Source organism: Hirundo rustica, chromosome 4 (genome assembly GCF_015227805.2).
Source record: "Hirundo rustica isolate bHirRus1 chromosome 4, bHirRus1.pri.v3, whole genome shotgun sequence".
Taxonomy (NCBI): domain Eukaryota; kingdom Metazoa; phylum Chordata; class Aves; order Passeriformes; family Hirundinidae; genus Hirundo; species Hirundo rustica.
This window is the reverse complement of record NC_053453.1, coordinates 27708136-27726731: the sequence shown is the minus strand read 5'-3', so window position 1 is coordinate 27726731 and position 18596 is coordinate 27708136. Positions and strand designations below refer to the sequence as shown.

Genomic DNA, 18596 nt, shown 5'->3' with positions numbered 1-18596 from the left:
CAAGACATGGCCCAGCTTAATCACCACTGGCAGTGGAGAAAGCAAGCCTGTAGCTTCGTAACAACTCTGAGCTGGACTGCCTTAGATGAGACCGAGGGGTGGAAAACAGGACCTTTACCAGCCTCCTTTATCAGCACGGCCTTGCATTTTTCTCTTCAGCCCTGCAGCCCGGTGCATGCACATGGCTTTTTTGCAAGCTTGAGTAAACGTAACCCTTTCTTAGCAACTTGGAACTTTTAAAGCACAATTCTTCCTCGAGAGAAAGAAGAAAGAAGAAAACAGAAGGTACATGGAACAGGCACTGCATGAAGTCAGTTAGATGAAAAGTGAAAGAACTAATAATATTGGAATAGGATTGAAGAAGCAGACATTTTTAATCCGACTTTTCAAAGGTAAATTATGAAGAAATGAACTGTTCTTTGTAGCATCTTAGTGTTATTTGGGTGGAATGCTATTCTAATCAAAATTAAGGACTCGTGTAATAGAGATCTATTTAGGAACTGTGAAACCCCCGCTCCTGGGTCAAAAAGGAGGTCTCAGCCTTTTGAGACAAAGATAATTTTAGATCAGAAGAAGTATTCGTAAATAATACCACAGATACACTGAGAAGCTCTGCAGATAAAATGTCACAGTCTGCGAAAACTCCAGGCGGCAGCAGAATGTGTAACAGAGAGCATTTGACTATTTTGTCATATAGCAAACATCTTCATAAAAAAATCTTAGAAGGACTCTTCTCCTAAGTAGTGAGTAGTTACATCTAAGTAGTGAAACTGACTGAAATTCCTAGGTTGTTCAATAAGAAAGTTAATAGTTTGTAAGAGGAAAGAAGTGTGTTTTTAAAGTTTCATTCTGTTTTAGGGTTTTTTCCAGCTTTTTTTTTTTCTATTCTTTTAGTGTGTGTTAATAAAACTAATTTTTGTTCATTTTTAAGCTTAAGCCTGCTTTGTTTATTTTTCCCCTAATCTCTCCCTCCCACAAAAATACTAACGCTAATACCCCTACATTAATTAGTGCTTCCTCTTGGTTTTATTAAATTAAAACCATTACAAAGTATTTTAAATATTTTTAGAAAATCCCATCAGAGATTTTCTGTGTCCTTAAAGATTTTGTTCTGTTACTGAGAAGGGTCTGTTTTAAAATGCAGGTTATTAATAGAGAAAAGCTGAAGGAAATAATTTTCTTCTTTTTTAGCCAGTTATCAAAAGAGCAAATATATGCAAACTTACTATCATGACCTTGATTTTCAATAGTGACTAGTGATTTTGCAAGTCAGGCATTTCATTTCAGATGGCTTAAAATGAAACCCACCTGATTTTCAAAATGCTTTAAAAAGTAAACCACTAAAGAAAAGGCACTTTCACTTTTTGTTATTAAAGACTCAATGTAAGATTTGGAATTGTGCTGGTCAGTGACCCAAATAAGCTTAGTCAACTGTAGAGACAGAACAGAAACCTCTATTTTTGTTGAATTTGCTAGGTACTACTGTGTTCAGCTCATATTATAAAAAGACTTCACTTATTTATATTATTGATTTTCTAATTTCGTTGCTACCATTAAAATATGGTTACAATGCCAACCACTATAATTGCTCCTAATTTAACATAGGGGATAGCACAAGTAAACAGAAGTTAAAGATAAAACTTTCAGACTTTACTCAGCTGTTTTCTGTTTACAAACAGACTTTTCAGATGTTGCTGTTAAAGAGAGCATTAAATATTTATATAGATAGTGGAACGTTCAGCTACATTAGAAAGGATATAAGTAAGAAATTTAAACTTTCATGCCCCAGGGCATAACACTAACTGCCTGGGGCTGAAAAGTAATTTCCCTTTTGGCAGGTTATTCCAAACTCTTCATTATAGGAAGTATAACTTACTAACCTCTGTCAGGAACAGGTTACTAGACAAATGGACTACTTATCTAGACCCTTATGATATTTCATGTCAGATTTAGAAACCATCCATTCATAATGAGCGAAGAAAGGAGAATAAAGGAAATGCATTTTTTTAATTACAGGCTCATCAAAAGCAGGTTAGAAAGTTAAGTACTATAGCCTGATCTTAGATCCTGAGGCAATCAAGTCCCACAGAAAACAGGACCATTTGTCTGATTAATACTTGTAATCAAATGGATGAAACTGTTGGGATTGCTAAAAATATTGCTGCTCTATGTTTCATTTATTACTTGAAATGCATGTAAGAAAAAAATATGGGCATGGTATGTTTAGCTCCCAAAGGATGTAAAACTCAGTTTTGACATTTAATAGGAGGATATGAGAAAAGGTTAGATGTTAAATAAAATGCTGAGACATTTGTGAGTGGGAAGGAAAAGGAAGATAGTACATAATATGATGGGTTAATATAGTTCCAACAAGTTATCAAAAATTAATTTTTCTTTTTTTATATATATTAAAGCTTCCTTCACTGTATGTTCAGAGTAACCTGCTATTCACATACAGCTTGCACATTTTTAAAATAGTCTATATCTTTGGGGGGTTAACTTGTAAATCTTCCAAAGGTGAAACCCTCATTCAATAACAAAAATAATGACTTTCAATCAAGAATATACTTGAATGATGATATAGCTTAAGTATTGGCAATATTTTCTGTGTTATGTTCTGCTTAAAAGTCTCTTGAGGTGCAGTTGTGTCATGGGTTAGTACAGTTTGGTTTTTTAGTTATAGAGGAATGTAGAATGATTCTCCAGATCAGAACCTGGGAATTGCTTTAGAAAGGACAGGGACCTATCAGAGAAGGTTAATTAGAATATTGGCATCTGTTTTGACCACTGAAAATTGTTGGCTACGACTTTGGGAAGTGCCATATAAAACCCGTTGATTTCCCATAAGTAGGCCTTTTCCTTCTTCCCTTTAGCCAGAGAGAGACAGGTAACATCGAGCTGGGCCTGCTGCTCCCCCTTTTGGGAGGGGAGCTGGCCTGAGGCCTGGCCGAATTCCATCGGCTCCCGCGTTGGTGAGGGGAAGGAGAGGTTGCTGCTTTACAACAACTACTTTCTCTAAACTTCCCTGGAGCAGGGAGAGATCTCTGCCGAGCCCCTGATAAGAGCTATGGGCACCATTTAGGCTGAGGCCACCCCAATTTATACCAAAGGGTGGGCTGGAAAAAGTATTTATGATCCTGCCTGTTTATTTATGATCCTGCCTGTTTTTTTTTGTGATTCCAGACTGCTTAGGTGCTCTCATCTCTGATGTTTTTGTGTGAGTTCTTCCTCCCTCACCAGCACGGCCTTGAACGTCTAACACCAGGAGCTACAGAGGGAGAGACAAAGACTCTAAGCAGATTTAACCCTTTCCTGGCAACATGAAGCTTTCAGAGCTTGGCCCTTCTCTGAGACAGAAAAGAAAGGGACAGAGTGAACATAAAGAAGAAACAGCATGAAGTCAGAAGAGTGAGAGTGAAAAGACTGTTGGGACAGAGGGTTGAAGAGTTGGTTGTTCCGTTCTTATTTGGGCCATGGAAATGAATTCTATATTTAGATCATTCCTTTAAATCACAGGAAAGATATGCATTTAGGGAGATGATTGTTTTGATTTGTGTGTGGATTTGAGCAAAGGTGTTTGTGATGGACTAAGTAATATTAATCCTATAAGATGCTTGAACAGAGATAAAGATGAGAAGCCCCCTGCGCCAGTGAAGAAGTGAGAAGATATCTCTGTACCTTGAGATGAAGAATCCTTTGCTTTTTAGAGCTATTCATCTTTAAATGGTGACACCCCAGTATGCAAAAGTCTAAGATCCATGACCCATAAGCTGCTTGGGAACCTGCTAATAGGAGGGGTCACAAAGGCAGTTTTCTCCGGGAGGCTGTTTTTGTGACAGTTAAAAAAACCCACAAGAGAACTGTTCTAAGTTGTCAGTGGGACCCATGACTCTAAGAGAGACTCTTCCCCTAAAGAATTGATGAAAGACTATTGTCAGATAGTAAAACTGACTGAAAATGACAAGTTTTGTCTCTTTATGTTGTTTTGTAGTAAAGTTAACAGTTTGTAAGGGGAGGGAAGAGTGTTTTTAGAATTTCATTCTGTTTTGTTTTAGTATTTTTCCCCAGCTTTCTTTTTCTATTCTTTCAGTGGGTGTTAATAAAACTGCTTGTTCATTTTTAAAGTTAAGCCTGCTTTGTTTTTCTCCTAGTCTCTCTCCCACAGAAAAAGAGTAAGTACGAAGACCAGAATTTAGTGAACATAAAACCACTACAAGTTGCATAAATGAGCTTCTGGTTTATCTTTTATTTCACAAACTAAAATCCAAACTATCCCACAGCACTCAGGGTTATGAATTGCACTGCTAAAACTTCCACAATAGGTTACACAATAGGTTTTTTTTTTTAATTAAAAGCCACTGGAAAACACTACCTGAAATTAAGTTTGTAGTTGTGGTACCAGATTTAATAGCCTGAGCATTTACTTCACACAAAGGAGTTACTGAAAAGGACCACAGATGAGAACTTCAGCTCTGCTACCTCTGGGATCCCCAGTCTATCCCTGGGCCACTGCCATGTTGTTGTCTTGTACCCTTTGTCCTCTAGATTTTGTCAATAACTTCAATTTATTTCTGCATAAAAGTGGATGGTGAGAAAGTGCTGCTGCATGCTATTTACACAAATCCAGTGGTTTGGGGTGAAACTGGGTATTTTTGGAAGGACATATGCTAAGATATTTGCCACTATTATGGCCACATGACATATTCTATGAGCCTATACTGCCATAGGAAACTTTATCTCTAAAGACTTGTCTTTTTCTCTCACCATACAATTGTGGAAGGGTAAGCTGTCTTCTCAGAACTTAAGTTTCCACCAATCTTTCAAATCCATTAGTATTTGTATTTTATATCACAAAATGTACATTTTTTCATTAACTGTGCAAGGTAATGACTGACAGTAAATGACAGGTAATAAATAGGCAGACTCTTGTTGCAGACCAGAAGCACAGATGGTAATAATCTTCCCCAAAAGCGTCTCCTTACACAAAGCTGCTTGGGCAGGCACGCAAGCAATCACACTGTCCACACAGTCACATGCAACAGGTAGAAGTCAGTGAATGAGAGGTGGGAAGAATCTTCTGTGTGGGGTTCCAGTGGGGTTTATTTGAGTTGCACTGCAGGGTTCCAGGGACAGAAAGACCAAGAACAATGGAGGGTACAGGTTTAAGTACAGGGGAAGTGGGGGTGGAGCAGAACATCAGAACCAATGGTCTGAAGGTACAGCGGTGGAACTTGGGCAAGGTAAGGGGTAAAAACCAATAGAGGGTGCCAGGGTAGATAGGCAGGGATATAGAAACCAATGAGGGTACAAATAAGGGAGAGCATTCTGGGGTATGAACATACATGGAAAATGTGGGCATAACAGAAGTGACATAAGCTTACATCATTTTAATAAACCAATGGTGTAACAGCATTTAGGAGATATTGACATGCTGCTGTAAGGATCCATGGGAGAGAAGCCTTTCTCACTATAAAATAAAAGTACATCTCTTTAATTACTCTGACCCCTCCAGAATCAATATATGGAATCTTAGAGGCAGGCTCACAGGCTGCCACAGACTGTGATCTAGGAAATTCTGGGATTTTTTTCCAAATCTGTGTATCTTATGACCATGCATAAGATGCTAAATAGACCGTGGTAAAAATATAGAATGTTGGCATGGAAAGGAAGTAATAATTTTATTGATCACAATAGTAGGGTCAGTGAAATATTCCAAAGTAAGAGAATTATTCCACATCATAGTAAAATACCAAAGGTTAACTGAAGTTGTGCAAGAGCATGCAGATTCATCAGATGTTAGACACATGTGAGCAACACAACTACAGAAAGATACTTCTAACAGCTGACCTACTTGTAATATGCTGGAAGTGTTCAGAGCTCTGTCTGATTTGCATGGTAAACAAATCTAAAGGAATGAAAAAGGTATGTAAAAATGAAATTCTGCATAGGAGGAACTGATATCTGTCATCACTTGACTATACTGTGGTATTTTGAGTTCATATGTCTTGTGATTATAATGTCTGGTGTATTTTATCAGTGTTAATACTTGAGGATCCAGGCAGTGTAAACTGTTTGCTAAAGCACAATCTATTTTCTTGGCTTTACCGTTTTCTCCTTGGATAGTTCTGCACTAAATTATCCATTTTACAATTGCTTCAGACCTGAACAGCTAGTGCTTTGTGCGTGCAATGACAGACTGCCAGTATTCACGTTGCAACATTTAGGTATGTTATCCTAAAGGATGAATAGATGGAAGAAATGAACCTCAGCACATCTTCTACACTGTGATGTTTCCTTGTCATGGGAAATCCTAACAACTTAATTGAGGATCCTTAGGGTTAGATGATCATTCATTAGATGATCATTCTTTACTTAAACCAGCTTTCCACTTTCTCAGTTGGTGTTTTGGTTTTCTGTATGAGTGTGTGCTGCTGAGATACACAGCTTTGTTCTGTTACTCTTTCAGATGTAGTTGTGCATGTCTGCTAAGAGTACCAATTCCTGATCTTTTTACAACATCTCTTCTTGCTCTACAGGAGCAGTCTGGCAGTCTCGTCTCTCTCTCTCTCGGGCCGTAGGAAGGTATTTATGTGACTCCTAAAACATTAAAAAAACCCAAGCTTTAACATATCCTGTCATCCTTTCAATTCATAGTATCCTACTGCTTACTTGTGCTTATTCTTATTCAACTCCCATGAAATCATACCTTATATAAGATATACAGATATAAGCCAGAGCCAAAACCCAGAAAGCCTGTGAAGAGGCCTTAGAAGGCTAATCATGATGGTCATGAGAATTTTGGTACTGATTTCATTGCTTCCAGAACGGGCTTCTCATTTGAAATTTCAGATTTGAAGCTTGAACCCCAAATATATCAATTAAATAACAACTCTTTTAAATGTGTGCTCATGTGTGCCAATCTTGGTCCTTTCTGCTTTGAAAGGAAAGGTTTGTTCTTCATGCTCTGGATACTGAATTATCTGTTATACTTATGATTTCATTGGGCTATTTCTATTCACCAACCTACATGATAATGTAAAATGTCATGCACATTAATATGATGACAGTATGAAGCAAAATAGCTTATTTTACGGGAAACTGGTTCCTTAGATGCTTATTACAGTAATGTGGTACATAAGGGTACTGTAACACTGTTAGGCTAAAGAATCTAATCTAAAGAATCATAATTATCAGTCTAAAGAAATTAGATATTAATGCAACTGCCTGCCTAACATCAAAGGAACCACCAAATTTTCCAGGCACAGAGGACCTCATTAGTGAATGAATAAAATAGCTGATGTGGACCTCAGGTCTACTTAATCCATTCTTCTGTCTCCAACAGGCCCGATTTAAAAAAGAAAAAAAAGGGAAAAAAATAAAATTAAAGTCATGCAATAAAAATTAATTGATTCAGGTGTTATTTCTTATAGGTGATATTTTTTGTTTCTCTATATTTTTCTTGTGTCTTTCTAAATATTTAAATATTCCAGCTGTTTTTTGTTGTTTTTTTTTTTAATCTGGTTCATAAAATCATGCCATACATGAATGTAGAAAGAATATTATTTGCTGTGTTTACAGCCTGTACTGCTCTTTATAAAGCATATTCAGCATATTGTTGCCTTATGCTCAACTACAATCCACTATAACATTTAAATTTTATTTTAACATAGTTCAGTATGTATATGGGTAATTATTGCACCAGACTCTCTGGTCATCATTATCAAAATCAGATCACTGCACTCTAATACCATCCTCCAAAGTTACATCAGTCTTTACAACCATCTTCAGACTTAATGGGCAAATTCTCTATTCCATCATTTCCTCATATATATCCTACATACATCTTCATATAAATGCATAAATATTTATAAATATGTGTATGCAAATATAGGTGAATAAATATTCCTTGAGGCATGTCACAGTTGAATACTTGGGACATTTAAACTTTCATAGCCTGTATAAGTTATGTGATAATGAGCCAGTCTTCTCACTGACAAAGGAGCCCAAAGGAATTATGGAAGCTGTGGAAAGCCAAATAACACCACAATTTAATTCCTTTATGTCTTTTACATGAGTCATCAAACTGTGAAAGTCTCACCTCATAGCTATGAAGGAGCACTGAGGCCCCTGGATCTGCCCCACTGCGTACGACTAACACCAGGAATCAGAGGGGAGGCTGGCTGGGTTGCCTGGCAGTCTTGCCCACGGTTACAGGTTTTGCTGTGGACTGCAGGGCAGAGCATTTCAGAACTGCACCAGACTTCTGAGCCGTTTAGGGGATCAAAGTCAGTAAAATGCGGATGTTTTGGGGAGGATCAAGAGTGGAAAAATATAGATGGAAGAATACAATTTTTAGCCCAGTGAAGAGAGCACCTGCCCAATCTGTGAGCTTTCAGCTTACCCATGAGAATGCTGTGGGAAATAGTGTCAAAGATTTTGCTGAAGTCCATGCAAATATCCACAACTTTTCCGTCATCAACTAGAAAGGTCACCTGGTCATAAAATATGATCAGGTTGGTCAAACAGGACCTGCTATTCCTAAACCCATATCAGCTGAGCCTGACCCCAGGTTAGCCATGCGATCGCACTCAAGATAATCTGTTCCGTAACATTCCCCAGCACAAGAACAGGCTTATAGACATGTAGTTCCCTGGCTTCTCCTTCTGTCTCTGAACAATTCTGAATTTACTGCCATAATAATGAAACAAACCTCATTAGTTTAAGAAAGAGTGTTCAGAGACCTGTAGAACACCTTTTTGGAACAAAGATAGATCCTGACACATGGACAATAAAGTATTCAGAGAGTCTACAGCGCTGGGGCATTTAAGAAGAAAGCTAGATTGTTAATAGATAGTTTTCATGGTGATTGAAGCTATCATCTAACACACAAGGCAGATGTGTGTGTTCAAAGAGCTGTAGACTAATCTTCCCTGAAGCTCTGATAATTGCATATTTTTAGCTGAAAATGTTAAAAGATTTTTTGTGTGGTTTGTTAAAATTTCTAAGTACTAGCCTATGTGAAATAAAATTCGATAAATATGAACATAAGCTGGCTCATACTGATTTGTCATTGAAAATGTGTCATTTTCCAAGTTATTTTCACATATCATGTGTGCAGAAGCTTTACTGCCTATTCATGGAGTACATTTATAATATTGACTATTTACTAGAATATCAATTGCATATTTCTTATCTAATTACATAGTTTCAAAGAAGTATGGCAATCAGTACTTGAGATATACTCCCTCCAGCCACCCCCCAGGCTCTAGCTAGCTCAGTTGTTCAGGGATTTTAGGGAAATATATTTCATAGAGACAGAATAAAGATTTCAAAAGAGTGGCTCTCACCCCAGCTTCAGTCCAAGCTTTATTCTCTAAGTGATGTTCCAGTAGAGTGAGGAGAGAGAGAGAGCGAACAGGAAGAGACAGGGGTATATCTAGTTTTGTGCCAAGGAAAGATATTGGCCCTGAGCCAATAGGGTCAGGAGTAGGTATGATAGGAAAAAAGGGTTAAACTACATGGCACAGGCTTCAGGGGGACTCTGAGGGGAAAAACCATTCCTCAGAGGAACCCAACATGTACTAACAAAGATTTACTTTACTAGAAAAATTAATTAAACTTTGCCTTCAGATATCGTAATATTTGTACATTTTGACTGACTATCTAATTCAGAAAGATATACAAGGAATATTTATATAAAATAAAATATTTTAGTCTGAAAAAGAAAATAAAAATGAGTAATAAGTGTTCATTTTAATAATAGAAATAAGCTGCATTAAAACCTTTTCACCTACAGAAGTACTGATTCTTCATTACTAGTAATTATAGGACAATCCAAAGTACATATATTGTGGGTGTTTTTTGGGGTTTTTTTTTCATATGCAATAAATATTAATAAAGTTTCCATGCAGTTACAAAAGCGACAAGCTGAATGTAAAAGATCAAAATAGTTTATTGAAAGTTTTAATAGTTTCTTGTCCAGAGAAGCACAAGTAAGCCAAGCATGTTACTGCTTCCAGAAAAAAAAATGAACATTAAGTCCTTCTACAATCAATTATTTCAAACTGAATTAATATACAATTCCCTAATGTTGGAGAAATTTAAAACCCATCAAACAATAGAACAAACAAACAAAAGAAACATGAAGACTTTCTGGTCGCATTGTAACTTTAAGATGTCACACGTATTTGTTGATATGACACTGATGTCAAAGCACTTGGCAAAGGTCTTAGAGGTCATGGTATAACCACTGCAACTCCTTCTGGCTGAACTTCGCGTCAGTGCTTTCCTGTCTGAACATTCAGATCACTCCTGCTCTCTGTGGAGTGGTTTGCGCTCCGGAGGTAGCACTGGCTGTAACTTCTGCCAGCGATGTGGAGGCCAGAGAATATGCGTAGCTCGGGCATGTAGGAGTCCAAGAGAAACCTGCAACCAAAATATAAGCCAGAGATGTTATTAGATAATGCAAATAAATCAGCATGTGAAAAATACAAAGCACATGATGATTTGTTGGAGCAGTGGGAGAATACAAAGCATAAGAGTGAGTACTCTCTCATGCATGTAATGAGGGGAAAAAGAAAATGTCTTTAGTAATAATTTATTTTCCCTTTTTTTGATAAAACTTTTTTTTTGTAACTCAAAACAACTTGCTGAAATGCACTGTCTGTAAAAAAGAGCTAAGATTTTTTTTCATTTTCAAGAAAAAAGCTGCTCAAAAAAGGTGAGGCATTCTGTAATCTACATAAAGCTTTTTGGTTATTACTTATTCTGGGTCCAGAGACCAAATTTCAAGTATCTATTTTGAGTAAGTTCAACAGAATCTGTGCCTTGGATTTGAGCCATGTGTACTAACCACACCAGGATACTGGCTTTTCTAAACATACTGTGTTTATTATTTATCACTCTCCTTCAAAACTCCATTTTGTCTTCAACCAAAAATGAAAATTACTGTGAGTTGTAAAGATTTCCCTGAGGATGAAAATGTATTTCTTGACAGATCAAAAACTTATGAAGTGCTAGGACTACTTAAACCTAATTCATATGTTTTGCAAACATGTTTTACCATCTTATTATTTATTATTGTTTACTTAAGTAATTTTACTTCACTAATATTCTACTTCAATAAATCAAAATAAAATTCAGTTCTGATATTGCTTACAAATGAATCAGAGATAGTATAGCAGAGAAAACAGAATTGCTTAGAAAATCTTAAGCAAATTATAAACAAGACACTTTTCATACATGGTATGAAAATGGCTAGACTAAGAGTAAGAATAGAACAGTCACAATTTCAGACTGAGGTAATACTTAACATACTTAATACTCAAACTAAGTCTTTTTGTATGGAGTTAATCTCAGTTAATTTGAAAAGCCTGCAGCATAAACTTCTGCATCTCAGCTTATTTGTTTAGACTTCTAGAGAAAATAGCATGTAATAAGCATCCAGCACCAACAGAAAAGCTATAAAAAGGACAAAATCATGGTTAGAAATACTGGAATGTCTGTGTCTGTGAAAAGATTGAATAATTCAGACTCCTAAACAGACAACAGTGTTATGAGTCTGCAAAATTACTAATGGCATGGATTAAAAAATGCATAGGCTTTATTTGACTATTTCTCATATTTCTCATTATTTCTCATAAGAACAAGGGAAAGTCAATGCTATTATCCTAAAGAATTTTTCACGCCAACGAAAAGGAAAAGCTTTTCAATATGTGCAGCATTACATCATACTTGCATACATCATACAGGATACTGAAGTGACAAGACAAAAAAAAAAAAAAAAAAAAAAAAAAAAAAAAAAAAAAAAAAAAGGAAGCAAAGTCCAACACAGGTAATTGAACATAAACAAACACTATAGTCTCTATACTCCATATTAGGAACCACCTAGGGAAAAAATGAAAACTTGCTTTATTCTTATATTTAAATGTTTTGGTATTGGCTGTTGTACGAGCCAGGAATTAAATGGATTTCTGGTTTGAACTTGTACTTTGGTGCTTAAATTCCTATGTAAACTCAGTTCCGCTCCATATCTCATTAAAAGGAAAAAAAAAAAAAAAAAGTGATTTTAGTAAGCAGGTAATTCAGCATTTTATGCAAATAGACACCAAATAGGCCCCCAGGAATATCTTCAGCTAATTTTCTTGATTTAATTTCATAGGATTAATGTATATTCACCAGTCTCTCTCTACTACATAATCAAATCAGTGAAGCTGAAGTGGTATATATCTAATTCCATATTCTGTAGCTTGATGAAGCAGGTGCTGAATTACTTGAATATAATTTGGTTACTTAATAACCTATGATATCTAAAAGAATCTGAAGTGGATCACTGAATTAAAGTCTAGTATCATATTTCATTTACTTGATCCCTTGCAGGGACCACTTTTTTCCAGATCCTTTGCAGGTTTTTGGGTTGTTTTTTTTTTTTTTTTTTTTTTAATGCATTTAAGCAAAGGACAGGCTAAGTTACAAGTCTTTTTCAATAGCATTGAGCAACATTTTTTAATGTCTTGACACACTTGTGTGTAGTTTGGTTGGTATTTATGGAATTCACAACATCCTTTATCCTAATTAACCCATAAAGTGGGCTGCAAATGTAGTACTACCATGTTGAGTTTTTTCCCTGAGCATACAGCATGACAGCACACACATTACAGGCTGGTGCCAAAATATAAAACCACAGCAAATCCCACAGCTGCATATAAAATGTGACAGCATTAGTACAGAGAAAAAATGTTAGAATACTCCTTTCAAACACAAATAACATCTCATTTTCAAAGCTCTGTGTTTTTCTCAGTGCATTGCTTGTTACTAATGTCAGCAGGAGGTCTGCAAACAGACTGAGAATATAATAAATGAATCAAAACATGTTTTAAGCTGAGGCTGGGAATAATTTTGCCCAGAGGATTACTTCTACTGACCATAATCTACCTTGAAACTAATAAAGAAGTCTCCTTCCTATAAACATGATTTACAACATGACTAGAGTTAAAAAGCAAAAACAGATATTGTTGGGTGATGGAAGCCTAAGCTAAATAACAAATTACACTGATGCTATAGGACTTCTTTTATCATAACTTAAAGGTTCACTTTAAAAGCACCTTGATGTCTGACGTCTGCAAACAACCATAATAACTTTTTTCCATTGCCTATTATTATTCTGCACTTACCAGAGCAGCCATGAATTTCACTGGGGAAGAACAGAATTGTTCGCAGAGAATAACCTGCCCTTGTTAATAGATTTACCTTCATCAGGGTTAGATATGAAAGAACTGAGAAGAGTGAACTGAGTTGTAACAGTGAAATACTGAGATAATCTATTAATTGATCATTCACTTATATATATTATTTTCTTATATTCATTATTTTCTCATATTCATTATACATTATATATTGTTGTCTCCCTTTATGTAAGAAAATAAGTTTATCCCCTTGAAACACTGTCTTAACTATAAGAAAAATCAGAACTTCACAGGCATAAATTCTTTGAGGAACATGTTTCTTTTCCATCACAGAAATGCCAGGAATTAAATAGTTTGGGGTTATTTCTACATTATGACCTATTTGTTACTCTTGCTGTGGCAACAACAGCCACTGTATTGAATCGAATCCATTTTATTGTGCCTAAGCTGAGCTGTTTAAAATTTCTTTTAATCTTTGAATATTAAGTTGAACAACTAAGAAGTCATTTCGTTAACACAGCAATTTTATCTGCAAAGTAACTTTTGAATTAAGAAAACTGTTTTGACCGCGCTAAAAGCATATTTCCTCAGTGTCTGCTTGTTGTTAGCATGTTAGTTGTATGGAAACTGATTAGTTTTGGCACTGCATTAGGAAAAGATAAGCCGAAGACTGATTGTGCTATCTGCAGTAGTACTGACAACAGTATTGCTCATTTTGTCCTAATAGGCTTGGATAAAGCACCTTTATTAGTATGAAGTCTTACAATAATATTACTTCCTCTGGTTCTAAATGGAAATGGGAAAAGTAGTATTCAGAATGTACAAGAGTCTGTATACACATAGCATACAGTGGAGCACATCAAAAATTTTATTGAAATCACAGGTATTCAGTTTGGATCTCAAGGAAAGTGAAAGTCGAAGTAAGGATGTGATCCTATGTGCTGGTTTTGGCTCGGGTATTATCTTCACTGTAGCTGGTATTAGACTGTGTTTTGGACTTGTAATGAACACGGGATTGATAAAATAGAGATGTTTTCATTATTGCTGAGCAGGGTTTACACAGACCCAAGGCCTTTTCTGCTTTTTGTACTGGCACTACTAACTGGCAAGGAGACTGGGGATGACTGAGATGTTGGAAGCAGACACAGCCGGGACAGGTTACTGCAACTGACCAAAGATATATTCCAGACCATATGATATCATGCTCAGTATGTAAAGATGGGAAAAGTAGGAAGAAGGGAAGGCTTGGAGTGATGGTGTTTCCAAGTCACCATTACATGTGGTGGGGATCTGCCCTGAGATGGCAGAGGGAAGCAGTGAATTAATTCCTTGTTTTGTTTTGCGTGTGTGCATGGCTTTTGCTTCTACCATTCAGCCATCTTTATCTCAATCCACAACTTTTCTGGCTTTTACCTTTCCAAGTCCATCCCAGATTCTGCTGGTGTGGGAGTGAGACAGCAGTTGCTAGGCTGCTGGCTGACATGAAACCACCTGTAATAGTTTTAATTTTGACAACTGGGCGGAAACACTAATTAATGTAGTAGTTTCACATTTACTAAATTCTGGTCTTAGTACTTATTCTTTTTCTGTGGGAGAGAGACTAGGGGAAAAACAAAGCAGGCTTAACTTTAAAAATGAACAAGTAGTTTTATTAACACACACTAAAAGAACAGAAAAAGAAAGTTGGGGAAAGAAAAGTAAAACAAAACAGAATGAAATTCTAAAAACACTCTTCCCTCCCCTTACAAACTGTTAACTTTACTACAAAACAACATAAAGAGACAAAACTTGTCATTTTCAGTCAGTTTCACTATCTGACAATAGTTTTTCATCAATTCTTTAGGAGAAGAGTCTCTCTTAGAGTCATGGGTCCCATTGACAACTTAGAACAGTTCTCTTGTGGGTTTTTTAAACTGTCATAAAAACAACCTCCTGGAGACACCTGCCTTTATGACCCCTCCTATTAGCAGGTTCCCAAGCTGCTTATGGGTCATGGGTCTTAGACTTTTGCATACTGGGGTGTCACCGTTTAAAGATGAATAACTCTAAAAAGCAAAGGATTCTTCATCTCAAGGTACAGAGATATCTTCTTACTTCTTCACTGGCACAGAGGGCTTCTCATCTTTATCTCTGTTCAAGCATCTTATGGGATTAATATCACTTAGTCCATCATAAACACCTTTGTTGAAATTCACACACAAATCTAAACAATCATTTCCCCAAATGTATATCTTTCCCATGATTTAAAGGAATAATCTAAATATAGAGTTCATTTCTACGGCTCAAGTAAGAATGGAACAACCAACTCTTCAACCCTCTGTCCCAACAGTCTTTTCACTCTCGCTCTTCTGACTTCATGCTGTTTCTTCTTTATGTTCACTCTGTCCCTTTCTTTTCTGTCTCAGAGAAGGGCCAAGCTCTGAAAGCTTCATGTTGCCAGGAAAGGGTTAAATCTGCTTAGAGTCTTTGTCTCTCCCTCTGTAGCTCCTGGTGTTCAAGGCCGTGCTGGTGAGGGAGGTGAGGGAGGAAGAACTCACAGAAACATCAGAGATCAGAGCACTCAGGCAGTCCGGAATTGGAAAAAAAAAAACAGGCAAGATCATAAATACCTTCTCAGCCCACCCTTCAGTGTAACTTGGGGCAGCCTAAATGGTGCCCATAGCTCTTATCAGGGGCCTGGCAGATATCTGTCCCTGCTCCAGGGAAGTTTAGAGAAAGTAGTTGTTGTAATTCAGCAACCTCTGCTTCCCCCCACCCCGGAGCCAATGGAATTCGGCCAGGCCTCAGGGCAGCTCCTCCTCAAAACGGGGAGCAGCAGGCCCAGCTCGATGTTACCTGTCTCTCTCTCACCAAAAGAAAGAAGGAAAAGGCCTACCTACAGGAAATCAAGGGGCTTTATATGGTACTTCCCAAAGCCATAGCCAACAATTTTCAGTGGTCAAAACAGATACCGATATTCTAACTAACCCTCTGATAGGTGCCTGTCCTTTCTATAGCAATCCCCAGGTCCTGATCCGGAGAATCATTCTACATTCCTCTCTAACTAAAAAACTAAACTGTACTAATCCATGACACCACCACACCCTAACAAGGGTATTCTCAGCTTTCCCAGAGAATGTAAAGTCTACCCAAACAGCTAAATTCAAGTGCTGTAGCTCCTAGTCAGGAGTTCACTTTGGTTTATTAACATTTCCTGTTGTAGTGCACTAAACAGTTCATTTTTGTTATTATATTGCACTGGGTGGTTTGTCATATTTGCACACAAAAATAGTTTTATTATATTTTGCACAAGGTATGTTCTGTACCCATCTTGGTTCTGGTGTTGGTATCCTCTAGTCGGCCCCTCCCTATGCCCCCCGCAAGTTGTTTCCCATTGGTTGTGGTTCCTCTCCCCCCCACACCTTTTTCCCCAGGTTTAAAATCCCCACCATGAGACTTTCTCTTTTTGTCCCTCTCGGAGTTTGGGTTCTACAATAAAGCTGTGAGACTGTGATCTCGAGGAAGAAAAAGAGCGCTTCTGTCTTTTACCTTCTGTCCATTATCAGGGTAATGCACCGGGGTCTGGAGCTAGCCAAGATTTGACCCCAGGAGCGAGGTACCCTGATAATACCCCACAGATGTTTCCTTGCTTCTTTTTTCCTTAAGCCTTCCTTATTTTGCTGTACCTTAAACAGCCAAGGTTTCAAATTCTGTAACAACTCTGAAACAACAAAGAACAACACCACTGGATATACCCTGAGAAACAGCACTGCAGAGCCAAAAAATCAAAACTTAAAACTTTAGAAAATGTTAAACTTCCTAACTTACCAGTTTTCTATTTGGAAGTAATAACAATAGAATCATAGAACTAAAGACTACTTAGACTGACAAAGACCTCTAAGATCATTGACTCTAACCATTAAGTCACTGTCCACCACTAAACCACATCGCCATGTGTCACATTCACATCCATTTCGAACAATTTCAGACATAATAAGACAAAGAGACAAAAAAAAATGCAAGGATGTTTGTACCACTGTATCACAGCCCTGCAATTCGGTATAGCCACCGCCAGTAACAAGCTGTAGATTTTGTATTGGCTCTGCAAGGCCTCAAGATTAATTTCTCAGGGTTTGTCTGAATTTACTTCTCCTGCCTGGAGTTTTGATTCAGCTTGTTTAGCTTTTAAAAATTTTTCTAATGATCAGGTGACTATTGACTAATTTATTACAGTTTTTCTATACCACTTGTATTTGTTTATATTTGCATAATCTCGTGGTATAATTAGAGTTTTTTCATATACATTAAAAAGTAAATATTCTATATAGGATGAAATATTTGTGATTTGCAAGTAATAATGAGGTATACAGGACTGTACTCATGGGATAATAAAATCAGACTGAAAAAAACCTAGCAATGGTCATTAAAAAAAACAACTGACTGTCAAAAAGGTTTTAAGCAAAGAGAAAAAACAGTGAAGAATAGCAAGGAATATTCCAGCACAAAATAAAATATATAATAAATAGAGACACAAGTGAATATCAATAAAGAATAAGAGGAAAAAAAAGTTAGAAAATATGCTAAATTAGTGAAAATTGAGAAAGAAGAAATCATTGCCATCAAAATTCTCCTAGTGAAGAATTCAGGGTGCCAGCAACTCATGAAAGCACCCTTTTTATGTCTTTTTGAGGAGGATGGGTACTGCCAAGCTTGGGACCCAAAGTGGCAATATAACCACTGAGATAAAAATAGATACTTGAAAGTGATTGTGTGACATTTTTAAACTGTTTTGATGAGACCTGTGTATTAATTTGATAATTTGTAGTGCAAAGGGTACTATCATTCTCTGAACTAATCCTATTAGGTGTCAGTAAAATACTGTAAAGTGTTGTGATTTTAATGCAGCTGTGACTCAGTGGCTTCTCACATCATGGAATTTTCCTGGCTTGCTCACAACAAAGTTTTGACTGTAACATTATGTTACTTTTAATTTTCTGAGGCTACATAAATTCTCATGAAGTGCTGCAAAGTAAAGAAAAGCTGTCTTTCTTTTTCTCACTTGGTGTTTCTTTTCATGTTTTTCTGAAAGCAAAACATGAAAAGATTTTGATGAAATGTTAATAAACATATTTCACTATTTCCTCCCTTAAAAAAGCCTCCAAAACAATCAAAATTGGAAAATTAAATGGACTGCTTCATGATTTCCTCACTATGTATTTCGACTTAGGGGGATTGTGACTGAAATTTTAGTTATATCAATAAAAACACGAAAAATACATGAAGCACTTACATCTTTGTAACAGATGATGTAATAATCACATTTCAAACTGTAAAATTAGAAATCTTAGAATATCTAGATCAGTCACAGAAGATAATAATAAACAAAGATAATATGAAGAAAATAATAAAGCAGAACAGTAACCCTTAACATTA

The 18596-nt window shown here is 36.6% G+C and overlaps 1 protein-coding gene across 1 annotated transcript in view; it reads right to left on the bottom strand.

Annotated features, from left to right (window-relative positions):
- Positions 1–6602: 6602 nt before the first annotated feature.
- The window catches only part of IMMP2L (inner mitochondrial membrane peptidase subunit 2), a 423567-nt gene continuing 411573 nt past the window's right edge, over positions 6603–18596 (bottom strand). Inside the window, exon 6 of the mRNA XM_040062071.2 lies at positions 6603–10425. Coding sequence (XP_039918005.1) covers positions 10306–10425 — 120 coding nt within the window. The 3' untranslated portion in view covers positions 6603–10305. The remainder of the gene's footprint in view (positions 10426–18596) is intronic.